Raw genomic sequence first — 20,380 nt, 5'->3', positions numbered from 1 at the left:
ACTTCAACCGGAAAATAATATTCACTACATCAGGCGCGGAAACTAGCTACGACTTTAGCCTTCAGTATTTACGGAGGATATAGTCATTTGAACATTAATATACCAAGTGCCAAGTTGTAAGCATATACAATATTTATGAAACTGTCGGGAAATCTGAAAACGGACAGAATGTACCGTTTATCATGACTGCGAATCTATATTGACGTTAGGGCCTCCACGAGGGCTCGCATAACGTTATCTAGGCCTGCCAGGCCAATTTTGATCGCTAGTTAGCACACTTACGTGTTTGAATTTAGATGACACAGATCCTATAACTAAAATGTCTGGGTTCAGTTTTGGAACGACCACGTTGGGGGCCGCCAATACTGGAGGAGGGTTTTCTTTTGGAGCTGCAACAAGGTAAATTGTTTGTAAGCTTTGACATTAGTTAGAAAGCTATCCAGCTAGCTGCCAAAGTTGGGCTCACGTCAACTTGTTCTCTGATTAGGTGAATCCAGGATAGCCAGTGAGTTACTAAAAAGTAACATAGTTTAACGTAAAGCCAGTGGAGTTCTTGTTCTGTGCAAATATTTAAATCATAACCCAATTTTGTATGAAATACCTTATCCGATTATTGACCGCGCAAAGCTAAATGTACCTTAACCTAAATCGTTAAATGGGTACCATGGACATGTGGTTTTAACATTCAAAATTGTACAATTACTTTCGATTTGAGTTGTCTAGGTGTTGTGTGCATGACAGTAATTTTTGCACGTGGAAAACATCGCAGCGAAAATGTGAAAAATTCAAGCGAGTCTCTAAATATTAATATTAAAACTCTCATTGTAGGTTATTATATTGTAAGGTATTTGGACAAATGAACAGTAATACCTGCCAGACGTAAATTACCATGGAGGAAATGACATTGTTTATGGAGGTCTGTGTCCTGTGCTTTTGTATTTCAGTGCCCCTGCGGCGCCAGCGAACACGACGGGCTTTTCATTTGGTGGTCTTGGCGGCGCCACTTCCACTCCGGTTGCTGCTGCTGCCGCCACAACAACTACCTCCGCTAGTCTATTCGGGGGCAGTGGCCTCCTAGCCCAGAAACCAGCGGCGGGCTTTGGCTTTGGCGCACCTGCCGCAGGTAGATTCTATAAGAAAGCTGCTGTAATGTGCTTTGTATTGTCTGTTTACTTTGCTGTCTAAGTAGTAGTAGCTGAAAAGTTCATTCAAGGCCTACCAGCCAGGATGGTTTGATATTTGTGGTGTTTGTGAGATTACATTCTCTGTCTTACCACTTCCTAGGGGCTGCGGCAGCTGCACCAACCACTGGACTCACTCTAGGTAATCTCCAGCCTCACACCATTAAGATTGTGTAGCCATTGATATATTCACATTGCCACAGTGCACTGCGCAACTCCCTAAAGCAATGTGGGTTTGTTGAGTTCAACATGGAATTTTAGAACCTTGAATTGTTGCGGAATGGAATCTTGCAACGGTATGAATTAAATGTTGAACGTTGGTGCCAGCTGTTGCAAGCGATTGCAAAGCATTCATCATGTCCCGTCGCAGTTGCAAAGCATTCATCATCAGGGTTAAATCTTAATACTCCACCTTGTCTGTGGACATGGTTATTTGCTGGATAACAAATAGTGTGTGTGTGCCAGAGAAGTGCTTTAGTGTTGCTGCTGTAAGGGTTAATCCCTGACCAGGTGCATCACCACCCTTGTGCCGTTAGTGTTGCTGTAAGGGTTAATCTTGTGCCGTTAGTGTTGCTGTAAGGGTTAATCTTGTGCCGTTAGTGTTGCTGTAAGGGTTAATCTTGTGCCGTTAGTGTTGCTGTAAGGGTTAATCCGTGACCAGGTGCATCACCCCCTTGTGCCCGCTCTCCCAGGTGCCCCTGCGGTGCCCGCTGCTGCCAATACGGGGTTCAGCTTTGGCAAGCCGGCCGCGTCCGCCACGCCCTTCTCCCTGACGACCACGTCCGCCGCCCCGGCAACCGGCCTCAGCTTTGGCTCTGGCCTGGCGGCCGCCGCCCCTCAGACCAGCCTGCCGGGCTTCTCCCTCAACCTCGGCTCCGTCGCCAGCTCCGCCCCCTCCACCGGCCTGTCCCTCGGCTCCAGCCTCTTCTCCAGCACCGTGCCTACGGGTTAGTCCCGCACACACACACCCCACACACACACACACCACACACACACACACCCTGCACCCCCACACACACACCCCACACACACACACACACCCCTCCACACACACACACCCCTCCACGGGCCTGTCCCTCGGCTCCAGCCTCTTCTCCAGCACCGTGCCTACCGGTTAGTCCCGCACACACACACACCCCACACACACACACACACACACACACCCTCCACGGGCCTGACCCTCGGCTCCAGCCTCTTCTCCAGCACCGTGCCTACTGGTTAGTCCCGCATACACACACACCCCACACACACACACACACACACACACACCCTCCACGGGCCTGACCCTCGGCTCCAGCCTCTTCTCCAGCACCGTGCCTACGGGTTAGTCTCGCACACACACCCCACACACACACCCCACACACACACACCCCACACACACACACCCTGCACCCCCACACACCCCCTCCACGGGCCTGTCCCTCGGCTCCAGCCTCTTCTCCAGCACCGTGCCTACGGGTTAGTCCCGCATACACACACACCCCACACACACACACACACACACCCTGCACCCCCACACACCCCCACACACCCCCTCCACGGGCCTGTCCCTCGGCTCCAGCCTCTTCTCCAGCACCGTGCCTACGGGTTAGTCTCGCATACACACACACCCCACACACACACACACACACACACCCCACACACACACACCCCACACACACACACCCTGCACCCCCACACACCCCCTCCACGGGCCTGTCCCTCGGCTCCAGCCTCTTCTCCAGCGCCGTCCCTACGGGTTAGTCTCGCATACACACACACACACACCACACACACACCCCCTGCACCCCTACACACCCCCACACATCCCTACACATGTTTGCCTCTGAATATGTTACTTCATCTGAATATCCGTAGGTCATGCAGATCAATCAGGCCAGATGTAGTCTTCTCAGATAAACAATTATAACTGTCCGAGTGAAAGATTTATATTCAATAAGCATTTTTGTTATACTGACTGTTAAGTTGATTATTAATTATTATATTGTTTTAATTTGTATGTTGCTCTGGACAAAGGCGTCTTCCAAATAGCCATAACCGTAAGTGACTCACACTGGTTTGAATGTGTCAGGTTTGGGACAGCCGACTCTGGGTGGAGGTTTGACTTTGGGAGCTTTGGTGTCGTCTGCTGCCACGACGACAGCTGCTGCGCCCAGCCTCGGCCTGGGTGGAGTGGACTTCAACACCTCCTCAGAGAAGAAGAGCGACAAGTCCTCTGGAGTCAGTCCGCAGTGAGTAGTGCAGGATGGAACGGCTGTTGTTGCCGTGTGTGCAACATTTACATGTATTCATTTAGCTGACGCTTTTTATTGGAAGTGTCCTACACATGGCAATTATATTACAAGGGCCATTATCCCCACAGCAACTCAGGGTTTGCTCAAGGGCACAACGGTGGAAACCGGGAATTGAACCCACAACTTTTCAGGCTACTGCATGCTAGTGCAGCTCCTTAGCCCCAATGCTACCACCACCCTACAGGCTACTGCATGCTAGCGCAGCTCCTTAGCCCCTATGCTACCACTGCCCACCAGTGCCCACAACATCTGCTCAGTTGTTTAAGATCTGTTATTTCTGACTGTTACTACAGAGACAGCAAGGCTCTTAAAGATGAAAACCTACCTCCGGTCATCTGCCAGGATGTGGAGAACTTCCAGTAAGTATTGTGACTTCCTGTCTTGCTTAAAGGCCCCCAAGCTCACAAGCATTTCTAAATGATATTACTGAAAATAGTATGTGACTGTAGATATCTGTAACCTATCTACAACCTACAGTTTATATGTTTTTAAAAACCTGAAAGTGTATTGAAGCCTAAACTATTTGGGCCAATTTCCTGTACATGGATTGAGCCTAGTCTCCTAGTCTTGAAGCAAACTTCAGTGAAAATCACAGTTGAAAAAAGTTTTTAGTCTAAAGCGCTTCACAACTCCAGCATGAGTGCACACACACTTGAAACAATGAATTTTATTGAGCGGTGCTGACAGAAATATAGCTGAATCTAAATGATCGCAGAGTGTGACTGGTGTGTGGGGTTGTGTTGACAACAATGTAATTTAATGTAATTCAATATCAAACACGCTCATGTCCGTGCCTATTAGCGGAGCGCTTAACGCTAAGGCTAATTTATGTGTGGGAAACGGTCCGTTTAAGTATGTTATTCTGAGGTGTGTTTAAACAGAAGCGTATGTTTGCAATGAACATGCTTGTCTGAACAGATACATTTGAACGTTTTTGTGTAAACATTCCATCTCAATGGTAGTTCAATGTCCTAACATGTTTGCGGCAAACTACCTTCTCAAACTGTTAGCAAGTGCTCGCAAACTCAAGGCACATCGATATTTGTTTGGCGTATTTGAGCACACGTGTGATCTTGGTTGCTCTGTCCATCAGGAAGTTTGTGAAGGAGCAGAAAGGTGCAGGAGGAGATATTTTATTTGTTTTGCGTATTTGAGCACACATGTGATCTTGTGCTCTGTCCATCAGGAAGTTTATGAAGGAGCAGGAGGAGATATTTTATTTGTTTTGCGTATCTGAGCGCACGTGTGATCTTGTGTGATCTTGTGCTCTGTCCATCAGGAAGTTTGTGAAGGAGCAGAAGCAGGTGCAGGAGGAGATCAGCCGCATGTCGTCCAAGGCCATGCTGAAGGTGCAGGAGGACATCAAGAACCTCAAGCAGCTGCTCGCCGTCAGCGCCAGCGGCCTGCAGAGGAACGCGCTGGCCATCGACAAGCTCAAGATGGAGACCGCACAGGTAGGGCTCTCCTCTCTCCTCTTACCTGCTGTAGCACAGGTAGGGCTCTCCTCTACTCTCCTCTCACCTGCTGCAGCACAGGTAGGGCTCTCCTCTCTCCTCTTACCTGCTGTAGCACAGGTAGGGCTCTCCTCTACTCTCCTCTCACCTGCTGCAGCACAAGTAGGGCTCTCCTCTCCTAAACCAGTCTTCTAAAATTGTTCTTTACACTCTGCAAACAGTGATCAGTTATGAACGTAGTGTAGGCCAGGCCCCTGTCTTCACTAGTAAAAGAAGGAAAACATTTTTAAAACGGATCAAGAATTAACACAGTACAAGTGCTGTGGAAAAATATTTATTTGAATAGATTTGTCATTGAAGAAGTGCTGAACATGAATGTCATGATATGGCGTTGTGTATGTTTTTGTAGGAGCTGAAGAATGCTGACATCGCCTTAAGAACGCAGAAGACTCCGCCGGGCTTGCAGCACGAGAACACCGCCCCCTCAGAGTGAGTCAGACTGCACCTCCCCAACACCCTCTCTGGGCGCTGTTGCCCTCGCCCACCTGTAGGGGGCGCCACAGAGTCCGACTGCACCTCCCCAACACCCTCTCTGGGCGCTGTTGCCCTCGCCCACCTGTAGGGGGCGCCACAGAGTCCGACTGCACCTCCCTAACACCCTCTCTGGGCGCTATTGCCCTCGCCCAGCTGTAGGGGGCGCCACAGAGTCAGACTGCACCTCCCCAACACCCTCTCTGGGCGCTATTGCCCTCGCCCACCTGTAGGGGGCGCCACAGAGTATTGTATTTGGCCCGGCGTGTGTACACTGTGTTCAGAGCATTGTATTTGTATTACACTCACACAGCTTCAAACGTGCGGTCTGTGTGAGGCAGAGGGTCTGTCTCAGTCCCCCTATTTAAGCATCCGGCTCAGAATACGTTTGCTGGAATTTGGTTTAGTTTGGGGGAGAACGGCCTGATGTGTCTGCGCTTGCCTCCCTGCGTTTGCTTTTGAGTTGCAGTGACCTCAACATGCATTACATCATAGGCATATATACATATCTATGCATTACATCCAGCCCTCTCACACCAGGACATTTACATCCATGGGTATTTTTTTATACATGTAGATGTTTAATATTTGTATGGTTCTTTTACCGATTGGTTTAGTTGGATTAGTTTTACACTGTCTATAGAGTTGTGATGGCATGGCCATTCAGCTGTTGGACAACAGGGAGATTTACAAGATGTTGTGCCAGTGGGTGGATCTGGGCACTGAGTGAGTTTGGTATCGGTGAGGCCATTTAAATTTGATCCAGTGTGAGCGTATGGGTCAAATTTCTGACTGTTTGCATCCATTGATGATTATGATGACTGTTTGATAGTTCATACTGGAATATTGTAATCATTCATCCCCATGACAAGAACTTAAACCGTCATCATTGTGGTATTTATGATATAATGGCACAGTGATGTTTTGACACAGGGTCTACATTTACATTGCATTGTACAACTTCTTTGTCAAGTATACATAAGTTTTACAGTGTTACATACAGTATCAGCAAATAAACCTTTCCATTTGGTTGTTAATTTGCACATTTTTGCATGACATTACCAAGAGAATGTGCTATGTATATCAAGGTTTGTTTGGTTATTGGTTTTGCATGGATAGGAAATGACCTGTATCCTGATGGAGAATGTGGTTGTATTGCTAGTTGACTAGTGTCTGGTCCTGCTGTAATGTAGCTACTGTATTGTATTGTCCAGTGGTGTTTCTGACTAGTGTCTGGTCCTGCTGTATTGTAGCTACTGTATTGTATTGTCCAGTGGTGTTTCTGACTAGTGTCTGGTCCTGCTGTATTGTAGCTACTGTACTGTATTGTCCAGTGGTGTTTCTGACTAGTGTCTGGTCCTGCTGTATTGTAGCTATTGTATTGTACAGTGGTGTTTCTGACTAGTGTCTGGTCCTGCTGTATTGTAGCTACTGTATTGTATTGTACGGTGGTGTTTCTGACTAGTGTCTGGTCCTGCTGTATTGTAGCTACTGTACTGTATTGTATTGTCCAGTGGTGTTTCTGACTAGTGTCTGGTCCTGCTGTATTGTAGCTACTGTACTGTATTGTCCAGTGGTGTTTCTGACTAGTGTCTGGTCCTGCTGTATTGTAGCTACTGTACTGTATTGTCCAGTGGTGTTTCTGACTAGTGTCTGGTCCTGCTGTATTGTAGCTACTGTATTGTATTGTCCAGTGGTGTATCTGACTAGTGTGTGGTCTGCCCGTAGCTATTTCCGCGGGCTGGTGGAGCAGTTTGAGGTGCAGCTGCAGCAGTACCGGCAGCAGATAGAGGAGCTGGAGAACCACCTCACCACCCAGGGCAGCGGCTCACACATCACCCCGCAAGGTACCGCACGCACGCACGCACGCACGCACGCACATCACCCCGCAAGGTACCGCACGCACGCACGAATGCACGCACGCACGCACGCACGCACGCACACACACACACACACACACACACACACACACACACACACACACACACACACACACACACACACACACACACACACACACACACACACACACACACACACACACACACTCTACACCACAAGGTACTGGGCTCACTTCTCACACACACACTGACATCACACTGCAAGGTACTGGGCTAGCCTCTCTCTCTCTCACACACACACACACACACACACACACACATCACACCACACTACACCACAAGGTACTGGGCTCACTTCTCACACACACACACACACACACACACACACTGATAATCCAAATGTTAGCTGCTCATCATCTAGTCTTCATCAGCCTTCTCAGCCAAGTTCTCTTGTCCACCATCCATCCACCTGTATCCATACGATCATAGCTGTCATATCCATATGATCATAGCTGTGATATCCATACGATCATAGCTGTGATATCCATATGATCATAGCTGTAATATCCATATGATCATCCATAGCTGTTGTATTCATGTGATCATCCATAGCTGTTGTATTCATGTGATCACAGCTGTAATATCCATATGTGCATCCATAGCTGTTATATGCATATGATCATCCATAGCTGTACAATTTAATCACTTTAGATCATGTCATACGCCGCATAATCAGACGTTTTTGTCAGTACATAACTGACATGTTATATGATGTAATATGTCATTATGGCATAATGTAGATTACAGATATTACAACACTTATATTGCCGATATTACAACATTTATATCGCAGATATTACAACATTTATATCGCAGATATTACAACACTTATATCGCCGATATTACAACACTTATATCGCCGATATTACAACACTTATATTGCCGATATTCCAACACTTATTTTGCTGATATTGCAACACTTATATTGCAGATATTACAGCACTTATTTTGCTGTCTCTGATTGTTTTTGTTTACTCTGTCAGAAGAGGTCTCTGTTGCTGTGCTTTTTGGCATTCTGGGGCCCGTTGCACAAAAGCAGAATTAAGACATCCGGGATAAGTTACTGAGCCGCGATCACTGAATCCTAAACAAGAGCATACCGGCTGAATTGGTTGCACAAAGACCAATCCAGGATGAGCAGACACGGATTCATCAAGCCAGGTGTAAGTTATTCGGTGTATGTGCGCGTTCTCGTTTCTCCCCAAATAACTCGCGGTTGGAATAAAAAAAAGTCCCGAAAAATAGCGTCTTGCACACAAAGTGAACAACCGCTTTTGATAAAGACTAACAACGAGGTAAAGTTTTACTTTTTTGGATGGGGGATCATGATTATTTCTGTTACATAGCGGGAGTAGGTGTGGCAGATCAACTGAATGCAAATTTACGTATGCACCCACGTGTGAGAGCTTCCTTGTCTCGGCACGCAACGTCATTAAGCGCTTTACCACCGCAAAGATGCACAAAGTATCTTAATTTGTCTTAAAAGCCGAATTAGTTGAAAACACCTTCGAAAAATATCCCCTCCACTTCCAATCAACTACTACAGCAGCCTATTCATCAAACATCTGTCAAAAAAGAAGCAAACAACGAGTAGGCTATGTTATTAATTATAAGGCCACCATAATTTAAATGACATCCGGTATTAGGCAGACATTCTGCTGTGTTTTGCGAGTAAACTCATGTAGCAAATAATATATAAATGGAATCTACAGCTCTTAAAAAAAAATCACGTGGAGGTCTCATTTGAATGACAGCTAGCTGAACCAATCAGATAATGTAATTACCATTAGAATCAACTTATCTTGGATGTTAGCCTGGTCAGGAGCAGGCTAGCTCCACAGAATAAATCGCCATGGTAACTTATACCATAACATATCCTGCTGCCCCCTGTCCCGCTTTTGTGCAACTGGATCACGGATAAATTGAGCCAGGATAACCAAGATATCCCGGGTTAATCCCTTATCCTAGTTTTGTGCAATAGGCCCCTGGTGAGATTCTTCTGTGTGTTTTTGTGAGCAGATCTGTCCATGGCCATGCAGAGACTCTATCAGACGTTTGTGGCCTTAGCTGCTCAACTACAGACGGTGCATGAGAACGTAAAGGTGAGTTGTGTTCATTAGTGCTTGTGTGTGTGTGAGTGTGTGTGTGTGTGTGTGTGAGTGTGTAAGTGAGAGAGATTGTGTGCACCCAACTGTATATTTATGTTTTATTTATTGAAGCGGGACCGGGAACATTAATTAACATGCTTCTGTAAATAAACCGTGTAAATGTGCCTGAATGATCCACACAATGTAGTGCTCGTCTGCCTCTATACTTTCATCAGTAGTAGAGTTCATGTGCTTAGTGGGATGCCACCTCAGTGCCAGGAAAAATGTTTTGCATCTACTAGTCCACAGTCTCCACACCAATAATGACGAGGGTAAAATTCACAGTTTGAAGTATTGCTCCAGCTAATGTTTTGAAATGAAAGGCACTAAACTGCTAAAGGTTCAAACTTAAAGTTTAGGTGAGCAAAAAAAAAAAACAGAAAGAAAAAAATATCAGAATCTTACACATACTTATAGGTTACAACAGAAAGATGTCCTTCAGACAATTAGCATAAAAAAGCCCTCCGCATTGAAGCAAACAATATGCACAGGTGGTCCAACTTCTGGTTATTTCTTAAAAACCGTCTCACACAATGTAGCTAATAAACAGGAAATGACTGGCCCTGGGCTGTTCTCTGAGCAGAGTTGCCCTTTTAGAGAGAGGGGGAAAAACTATCCAAAGCATTTCACATCTGTTTGTTTTCCTTTGTGTTGGGCCATCGATATGTAGTTGGCAATTCTAATCCAAAACATGTGTAGGATTCAGCAGAAAATACGAAACATACCCAGAAACAATTTCAGCCAAGCAGTGTGTTGCCTCGGGAAGTCAGAACTGAGGGATGTACAACGCCAATGCAGAGAAAGTTAGAATGTTGTGTAAAATGCAAATAAAAAATAGAATGTGACAATCTGCAAATCTTGTTAACACATATATAGCTACAACATGGACCCAGACAACCAGGCGCGTAGGAACCGCGGGGGTCGGGGGGGTCGGGACACCCCCAATGTTGGACCCCCTCCCGAAAGAAAAACGATGTAAAGTACAGATGTTGTTGATTACTTAGCTCAATTATATCCTCCTGAGTTACGGCCCCATAACTATAGCTATCGGTGCGCATCGGAGGTCTTTCACATTGTGTTTTAAGAATGTTTCCCGAAACGAAGCCCGTCTCAATAATGCAGCATGGAGCACTTCCTCACCTTGAGTGTCTGAAAGCTGCAACTCTCGCAGTCCAAATATTTAGTCTACGGCCTTCTTTCATTCTTTTCAAAATAGTTAAGAGGATAGCCTATTGTGGGTGAATACAGTAGTCTGGCCTAAATAAGTTAGTCTTACAGACGGCAGTCGATTTTTAAATGTAGGCATCACTTGCGAAATCGGACGTGCACATATAGCCTAATTATCTGGTTACCTGGATTTAGCAAGTCCATACACTTTGTTCATCCTATTATATGCTTTTAAAATGAAATGTGTAACAATTTGCCTCTTATTATAATCTACACACTGTCACGACGCACATAGCATAAGGTTATGGGCGGATATGAGAAACCGAAGGCCTCGGTTGACTTAAGACAGGGGTGTCAAACTCATTTTCACCGAGGGCCACATCAGCCCAATGGTTGCCCTCAAAGGGCCAGATGTAACTTCTAAGATTTGTAGCACCAGCCACAAAATCTTTAGCATCGGTAAAACTTCTAAAATCGAGAAGAGCAAAAGGTATCAGCATGACATGTTCTTTTTTATTATTGTTATGTTTTGTAAAAACAAAACACCACTGTCAGTTCCATACAGTTTGACTTTTCAATGAGGGTCACTGGTCAGTCAGGAAGAGATCATGCCATGGATTCTTTTTTTTTTTCATATTTCTGAGTTTTTAGATTCGAGTATATTCAACTTTACTGTCATTGCACGAGTGAAATACCACTAACGAAATGCAGTTTTACATCTAGCAAGTGATGCAAACGAGTAGGCTAACTGTCATGTCAAAAAGTGCATCCATATGAAATGCGTTACTAGCCTACACCGTTCCATACACATACAGTAGAAGCGAACGGTCCTGGTGGACTTTTTCTTTGAAGTTTTAAAGTTGAAAGGTGTTGTGTGGATTCTATGTTGTTCGTTTTAAACTGAAATGAAAATGCAAAGCAACAGGGCGATTACTACAAACGTCTAGCATACCTCTGCTTGCCTGATATGAATGCACCTCTTCTCGGTCAGAATAGGCTTATTTTCGCTTTTGGCCAAACAATCACTTGCTCGATTAGCAAGGATTTGGAGCTGGATTTTTTGGATAATAGGACTACACACAATTATACATGCCTTTTAAACGTAGACGTAAACGTAGCACGTAGTTTACAACTTACATCGATTCCCCTCTCAAAGAAGCACACGCACTTCAAACAATCATGCGTTTCACAGGCAGGCTAAACCGAGCGCGTAATTTAGGCGCTCCGTTCGCTAAAATAGTTTAGAATACTGGTCAATTTTGTTTTCACACGTACACGTTGCTATCACATCTGATGTAGCCAGTTGCACTGATCATAGAGGAAGGTGGTTGATGTTGCCTCCCTGTCAGTCTCACATGCGTGCATTGTATTGCAGTGTATTGCCTCTACACAAAAACTGTATCGGACCTTTTAAGCTCTCGCAGGCCACATACTGTATCAGACCCTTAAAGCTCTCGCGGGCCATATGAAACGACGTGGCGGGCCGCATCTGGCCCGCGGGCCTTGAGTTTGACACCTGTGACTTAAGATAAACGGGCAGAATGCCTGTTTACAAACTAGGCTACGTCAAACATGCAATAATCTAACAAATGAAAAAACACAAATGAAAGATGAATAGGCTACACACTGTATCTTGTCACAAATTAAGCAATTAGTTCGTTCGTGGCCACCTAGCGCGCAACTTACGCCGAGGTGAAGGCCCGACACATACTAATTAACACAAAGCTTCATAATGCACAAACAAACATCCCCTCAAAGTTCAGTGTCCATAAGTCCAAACAATAAACATAAGAGTCCGACAGTCCAAAACGACAACGAGATCTCCCAGACACGAAAAACAATGTTTATCTCACAGTTTGTTGAGTAGTCGTTCCAACATGATGTGCAACGCAATCTCAGCTTTCGCGTTCGTTAGCTGTATTCCAATGAGAAAAATCCACAAGGAAATGGTCACGGCAATGCAGCATACAGGAATCTTCTAACCACGTAACTTTGTTGAGCTGGCTGCATACAGGTAACAATAGCCACAGCGCACTCTCATGCGTCTCCATTTAAACTATAAGGGCAAACCCATTCATTGTGCCCAAAACGCGTTAAAGTAAAATTTACTTAGATGGCATATGAAAAGTCAAGAAGAAGAAACTTTCATCTAAGCAACGTTTATGCAACCATGTAAAGGGAAGCATTGGGGGAGTCAGTTTACGTTTTCAGGGAAGAAATGTGTTCTGAATGGCCTATGTGCAGATGTTCTTCCCAGTTCCAAAAATAGGTTAAGAAAAAGACTGAAATACATATTTTCAAAGCGGCATCTTAGAGAGGGCCATTAAAACTTCAGTAATAGGTTTTTATCTCTTATGTGACGTATAATTCGCCCCCCTTTATTTATTAATATAAAAAATTTTCGGCGCGCGCTCTGCGCGCGCGACAGACCTCGTTCTTGTCCCCCCCAATGCTTACTACGTTCCTACGCGCCTGCAGACAACATATCAAATATTGAAAATAAAACATTTGACACTTTCATGAAATATATCAGAGACTGAAACAGAGCTCAAACGATATGGGATGGCCGTGGTGTTTTGAATCTCAGATGGCACTGAATTTAAACTAGACCTGTTTCTGTAAAAAATGCAAATCATTGGGGCTCAGGAAAGTGTGATTGGGTGTTAGGGCCTCACATGCGTTTGGTTCTTCTCATAATTATATGATCTAAATACAGTATGTTGTTAATACAGTATTAATGATGACTCATTTAGGTCATAACATTCTGGTGTTCGTTTAGCTCATATAATGATGCTTTGAGCGTATTACACTGCCAAAGCAAATCTGGTGTTAGTTTAGTTCATATAATGATGCTTTGAGCGCATCATACTGCCAAGGCAAAAGTCCCTCCATCCCTGTCAGTCCTTCTCTGTGTTGCTTGATGTTGATCTTGTGTGATCATCTTGTCGCCCCTCAGATCCTGAAGCACCAGTACCTGGGCTACCGGCGGGCGTTCCTGGAGGACTCCACGGACGTGTTTGAGTCCAAGCGCGCGGCCACCAAGAAGTACCAGAGCGCCCCGCGCGTCACCACCGGCCCCGCCCCCTTCAGCAGCGTCCCCAATGCCACGGCCGTTGCCATGGCAGCCACGCTGACCCAACAGCAGCAGCCCGCTCCAGGTCTGACCGCCTTCAAGTTCTAGAACCATTCTTGTTCTTAAGCCTGAGAGAGAGAAAGAGAGAGTGAGAGAGAGAGAGAGAGAGCAAGCAGAGGCAAAGCAGAGGAGAGAGGGAGAGGCAGAGAAAGAAATGAAAATCAGATGAATAAAGAGCGACCGACCCGCTTAGTCTTGGTTCTCGTTGTGTTCTTGTCATCTTTCGCTGTCTCTGTGAGGCTTGCTCTCTCCGGAACGCCACGTTTTCTTTTTCCTTTTTTTTTTTTTTCTTTTTTTTTCTCCTTCTTCCCTAGTGTGTCCCATCACTGTCAGCCGTTCCCTGCCTCGCCGAATTAAAATGGCCTGCTCTTCGATTGATGGCCGGAGAGTGTGCCGATCGATCCTACACTCAGCCTTTCATTTCTGAGGAAATCAAATAGAGCAAAGCTCTTCGCATGATCAATTGAGTGATTCAGCAGAGGCTGTGGAGTCTGCTGTACAGAGCTCAGAAGAAATGACCGGGCGATTTTCAAAGGGCTTGAGTGGTCAGTCCTCATAATGAGACACTAGTTTGTTGAGCCAGTTTTAGCAATCACTGAATGGACAGTGACTATCTTAACACAAAATGTACAGTCACTTTCACTTAAGTTTTGTGATCGGAGTGTTGTAGTATTGTTTTTTTTAAGGGTGCTGTGTGTTTATCTTAAGGAGATAGTGAAACAAGGTTTGGAAACTCCGCTGTGGAGGCTTGTGTGCTGAACAGATGGTATTTTGTTTTGTTATCATGGTTTACAGTGCAGTGTGTGACCTTCGGGGTTGGACGTATTGTCCTGGATATCTTAATTGCAAATTATCTAGAGGGAGATTTTGCCTTTCTTGCAAGTTCTTTCTGAACAGCACCATGTAGCAGCAAGAAACCCTCAAACGCTGCCCCATGGCAGTACGAGTACACACACTTAGAAAGATACAATGTCTACACTGCACACATCTTCGACTACCAGTCCTGCCTTGAAACATCCTCTCTGCTCCCAAACACCTTTGTCTTGTGTACATGTCCTCATGTTGCCTGTAGGGTAGACCAAATGTGTGCTTGGTTCTGTATCTCAGTGTATGCATATATCGTTACATGTTGAGATTGAGAAGAGATCGAGTCATCCTTAGCAATAAGCTCTGTAGGACTTTAGCTTCCAAGCACAAGCTAGAGTTGTTGTTGTGAAATACACATAGCCAAATACAGTGTTAATGTAATTATTAACTGATCAAAGAAAATGTTTACTATATGTCATATTTAAAGCTATGCACTATAGTGCCCGACTCATATTCCCTCAGTCCCACCCCAGTTTGATTAGACTACTTTTGCAGGACTGAAATGAAGTAATCAACATTTGAACCAAATTTGTGTCCAACAATATAAGCACTTGTGCCACGACAGTGTGTTTGGCCTTTAAATGCCTTTTTTTGTAAATGGATGAAGGTGGCAAGGTACTGTTCTTGTTTGCCAATTTAAATCAAATCATTATGGGAAAGGTTAGCCCCCCCTCCCCATTCAAACGTATACCTGCCTAATTTTCCTGGCATTTGAAAATCTCAGGCATAAGGCCTATATGTGTGTGTGCCTACATATTGGCTGAGAACAACGCAACTTATCTTTTTAAAAACGGAGAGCATATCACATTGTCTGACTGTTTTGCTGTGGCTTGCCTCAGTCAAATATAAGGACATATCTGTTACAAGACTGGAAATCCTGAATTTCCGTGAAGAAGCCAGCTGATTATGGCGTTAGTGTTAATGTTTGACCTTGGTTGCAAACCAGTTTTACCATCTTCATTAAGGCGTTGAATCCGTTACGACTCATCATTGAGTCTTTGCTATTTTGCTTTAGGGTGGAAGATCAGCGTGAGGTGTGTGCATTTCTACTTTGAGTTTAGATCATGGGTGCCATTACATAAATGTTCATTTCCGCCATTTCTTTTTTGTTGAGATGGTATGTTTGCGAAATTATTATTATTTTATTTCTTTCTTTTTTTTTTAATTATTGCACACATTTATAAGGACCTTTTTGTGTGAAGGAATTAATATTTGACACCATCTTTAATAATTTGATTCAACCATTCCTGATTCACCATAACCGTGGCAACCCTTCAGGTTTCCATGGTGACCAAATGGAAGTAATTGCAGGTTGCATGTCGCAATTGATCTAGGCTTTCACAGTCTGTATCAAGAATAGGCACAGTGCTGAAAGCCACGTACACATCTTGGCATAGTATTTTGAACTTGAAATGGGGTAGAAAAAAATAACGGGTAGATATTTTGGCCAGGGAGCATAGCTACTCAAAAACATCATAGCTGTCGTTTAGGGTGATTGTCTTTTTGTGCCTCCTGGTCCAGCTCACACAGAAAAGCTGCTTGATATTCAGTGCCATAATAGAAGCATAACAGATGTTGCCCTTAATATATGTAGAGGAACCCGCCATCTATACTATACTCCATCACCTGTAGGCTTCCTTGTGTAGTTTATCTGGACTATTCAAGCCAACTCAAGACGTAGTCTGTAGATACACAGCAAAGTAATGTGAAATCAAATTTCTATTTTTCATTCCACTTTATTGAAGGGCTACAGTGATCTACCACTTGTACTACTGCATAAGGTGTGGATGTACTGTTCGTCAAGTTTTCAACGTGTAGTTTAATGCCAAAAGCAGTATTGGAGAACACCATTTGGCCAAGTTTGGTTATAAACATAACTAAAAACAAGCTGCTACCCTGGGCACTTGTCCAGATCCTTGCAAAACTGGAGTTCTTGCTTCTGACTTAACTCTGTTTGGTGCTGCAGTGGGTGGGTGACGACACTAGAATGTTGATGACTGTCAGTAAAAATGGGAAACGACACAGATCTGTCCTGACGAGTGTTGCAGTGGGTTCTCTTGGGTTTTGGTGAAAGTACGATAGCATCAATCTGCCGAATGTTATTTATTATGCACTTGCACCGTTGTGTGTGAGACGAACAGTATGGTAATTTATTCAAAGGGGTTGTCCTTGAGGAAGTCTGAAGATGGGGATTTTGCTTTTTTTTGTAGAAGTGGTGCTTTTGTTTAATAGGCTCTTGAGTGCTGTCATGAGGCCTTCGTTGGGTGATCGTTGGCCCTCTTAAGTGGAATCTGGCGAGGGGACGCTTTCCGCCCTCCGCTTTCGAGGTCCGAGTGAGAGCAAGGGTTGGCCTAGTTTGCGTCGTGGAACGTCGTCTTAACACCTCAGAACTCTACAAAATTATGTTCGCAGAGATTTCTGTTTGTCTATATTGTAGTTGTATGTTCTTTATTTAAAGATTTGACACGTCATGATCTGTGTATCATGTGTTTTTTAGAGGTACAGGCAGTCAGCTTTTGTCCCAGGTGTGTTCTCAGATGTTTTCCCCTTGCTGGTCAGGTTCCATAGGCTTCTGTCTCCATGATGCTAGTGGGGCGTCTTATCAGGACGTTGACAGAGAGAAACTGAGAAATGTCAGGTCTCTAAGTTTATTTAATTTGAGGGCTTTTGTTTAAGATGAGTGCAGTATACATTTGCTTGTTGATTGCATATTATATGGTGTGCCTTTTTAAAAACCTAGATACAATATATATAACATGTTTGAAATGCATTTTTGGCACATATTAGCCTTCGATCTTTGAGACAATTTTGACACATGTAAATGCAATATAGCAAGAAATTAACAATCAGTTTTGTCTTCAACTGTTTGTCATGTTTTATGTAAGTGAATTGTTTAATGGACAATAAATGCGTTTCTAAAGAAAAAAAGCCCTTGTCTTGGTTTCTTTTTGACTGATAAGTAACTTTTCAACAATGAATTGGATTGATAGCAGGATGCAGACATTCATATCTCCTTGCTGCATCTCTTAAATTATATAAGCCAATCAAATCAAGCTTGATGGTTATACCAGCTAAAAGGAAACGAGACAGGAGCATGCGGGTTCACACTGCGGGGGGTAAAAAAAAAGTGTTAACCTTTGACCTCTCACCTTTTGATAGCCAGATGTGTTAGTATTGCAAATCAGGGGCTCAGGTAAGTGGCATGAAGTATGGCCTTCAGAAGTGAGCGAGTGGGTGTTGGCAGGGTGTAGAGCAGTGCCTACTGTTGGGTTCACGAGTAGCCGCGACGCTGACCCAGGAGACCGCTATTGGCCTTCACGCTGCTGTGTTTTTTTCCCCTCCTCCAATCATTACAGCAGGTGCTTGGCTTGGGAACTCATTTTGTTGCCATGGAGACAACCCGGAAGCTCTTTTTGCCTTTTTTTTTTGTTTGTTTCCTTTTCCTTTTGTTCCTTGTTTTGTGTCCTATGTGAGTGTTGTGAGGACACGGTGGTAGGTGTGTTGTGTCCTATGTGAGTGTTGTGAGTCCACGGTGGTAGGTGTAGGGTCCGTCACCGTGACCTCCGTGGGAGTAAGTGCCTGTGCTTTCTCTCTCTGTCCCAGGGTCACAGGCCGCCCTGGGGGCAGGCTTTGGGACTCCCTTCGTCTCAGGCATGGGCACTAGCTTGGGCTCGTCCGGCCTCGGAGGTACCTCCACTCCCGAACTGTACTGTCATCTCCGCTTTGCCACTTGTGTAACCTCTTGCCTCTGCCTATCTCCACCACCCCAAAAAACCTAATCATGTGGACAAAAGCTTATTGAGTATGACCACTACAGAGACCCGGTATTGTTTCCTTATAGGAGTGATCTCCCCCCTCCCCCTCCACCTCCTCACCCCCCCTCTGTTCTGGTAGATTAGATTAAAGTACCCCCCCCCCCCATGGCAGACCACTCTCCCTGGTCAGCTCTTCATCTCTCCACGCGTCCGATCCTCCTTCTGTGGCTGTGACTCTCATCCTCATTGTGTTTCCTCATGAGCTCAGGGAGTGCAAGTGAGCTAGTGAGTGAGTGAGTGAGTTCTCCATTGGCTGCTAGTGTGTAAACGAGCGAGTGAGTGAGTTTGTGTTTGTGTTTGTGTGTGGTTGGTTGATTGATTTGATAAGTGACGATATGAGCAGTGCAACTGGCTGAGCTGATCAGAGGTGTCCTGCCCTCTCTTGTGTCCAGCAGCGTTTGGGAGTGGGCCTGGGTTCGGCAGCGTGGGCACCGGCAGCTCCTCCTTTGGCTTCTCCTCCAGCAAGCCTTCAGGCGGCAGTCTGAGTGCAGGTGCGTCCCTCCCTGCTCCCGCTCACGGGATCCCCCTGTGAAACACACCGAGTTGAAACGACATGCTCAGATATTGGCCTGAGCTGTGTCATTCAAGCTCTCATCACCCAAACAAGCTTAGCCTTGGCAGTTCTCTCAACAGCAGTTGATTATATCTTGTCCAAGATTGTAATCCAGTTCACACATTCAGCACATTTTGCCAAATTCAGATAAATGCTCACTGTGGTTGTCTATGTTTTCGACTCAGACTTGTTCATGCACAGTCCTTGGTTTGTAAATTGAAAATATTAGCATTTAAGCTCCAGCTAATTGATTTGTTACTGATACAGTAACGTGTTGCAGCATTAAAGAGCAAAACATCTCCAACCTCCTACCAGAAGTGTTGATTATATCTCTAATAGTTACATGTGGCATTGACTGACTGTACTGTACACACTTGCTATATGTACAGTACCTATAACTTCTTGTATTTATCCCCCCCCAGGCTTTGGCAGCTCCAGCACGTCCGGTTTTAACTTCAGCAACCCTGGCATCAACGCCTCAGCAGGCCGTCCAACACTCCTGCGGCAGGGTTTGGCGCCGCTGCCCCCCTCCTGCAGCTGAAGAAGCCCCCCGCGGGCAATAAGCGGGGCAAAAGATAGACCCCCCGGGGAGCGGTGGGGTAAAAGGCTAGACGTCGTCCAGGGCAGTGGTAGATTGATAAGCATCTGTGTTAAAATGTCTATTTTTATACATCAGGCAGGGACGTAAGGGACAAGTCATTAGCACATTTAAAAATGAGATCTCTCTGTGTTGTCGTCTTTGTTTTTCTTTTTAGGTTGTTTTTATTTCCTGCGTTCTTGATTATGATGCACCCCTTCCTTTTGTGTCTGACGGATGGGCGGAGGCAGTGTGTGCTGATGTTGTCATTTGTAGATGTTGTGGATGAACTTGTAAGAATACCTAAAGCAACTGATAGAAGTTTGGAGCACACTTGCAAATCCTGTTGCTTTGTGATGAAAATGCATTCATATGCATGTGCACTGTGTCTGTGTGTGTGAGGGAGGGGGTGTGTGAACCTCTTACCGTGTCTTGGTTCAACGTGTTAGTCCTGTATTTCTTTAAGTCAAGAAGCCTGGTTTGCCTGTGTAAAAGTCAGTCGGTTCTCTTTGTTACTCTAAACTCCCTTTGTTTCCTTTACCAAATAGTGCAAAAGGTCTTTTGTACAAGTCCGCAGAAGTTATGTGTATATGTGTATTTTTCAATTTTGAAAGAGCAGTTTAATAATAAAAATAATGAATGACTTTTTTTTGAAAATTGTATTGCTTCCATACTATGCAAAGCCTATAGAATATTGTGTTGAATGATAATGTTCACATTACCACTAACACGCCATTGCTCGCAGCACCACTTGGGAATA

At 44.8% G+C, this 20,380-nt stretch overlaps 1 protein-coding gene across 1 annotated transcript; it reads left to right on the top strand.

Annotated features, from left to right (window-relative positions):
- The first annotated feature begins 18 nt into the window (after positions 1-18).
- Positions 19-20,264, top strand: nup58 (nucleoporin 58). Its single transcript, XM_062520657.1, is given in 15 exon segments — positions 19-399; positions 945-1,123; positions 1,285-1,323; positions 1,874-2,128; positions 3,253-3,412; positions 3,769-3,834; positions 4,755-4,929; positions 5,339-5,418; positions 7,189-7,307; positions 9,381-9,463; positions 13,632-13,833; positions 18,279-18,362; positions 18,883-18,981; positions 19,466-19,528; positions 19,531-20,264. Coding segments are annotated over 15 exon segments (1,776 nt in total). The 5' UTR covers positions 19-319; the 3' UTR covers positions 19,623-20,264.
- The last annotated feature ends 116 nt before the right edge of the window (positions 20,265-20,380 follow it).

This window comes from Sardina pilchardus, chromosome 19, assembly GCF_963854185.1.
Source record: "Sardina pilchardus chromosome 19, fSarPil1.1, whole genome shotgun sequence".
NCBI lineage: Eukaryota > Metazoa > Chordata > Actinopteri > Clupeiformes > Clupeidae > Sardina > Sardina pilchardus.
Note: the sequence above shows the minus strand (reverse complement) of the source record. Positions and strands in the feature narration are given on the sequence as shown.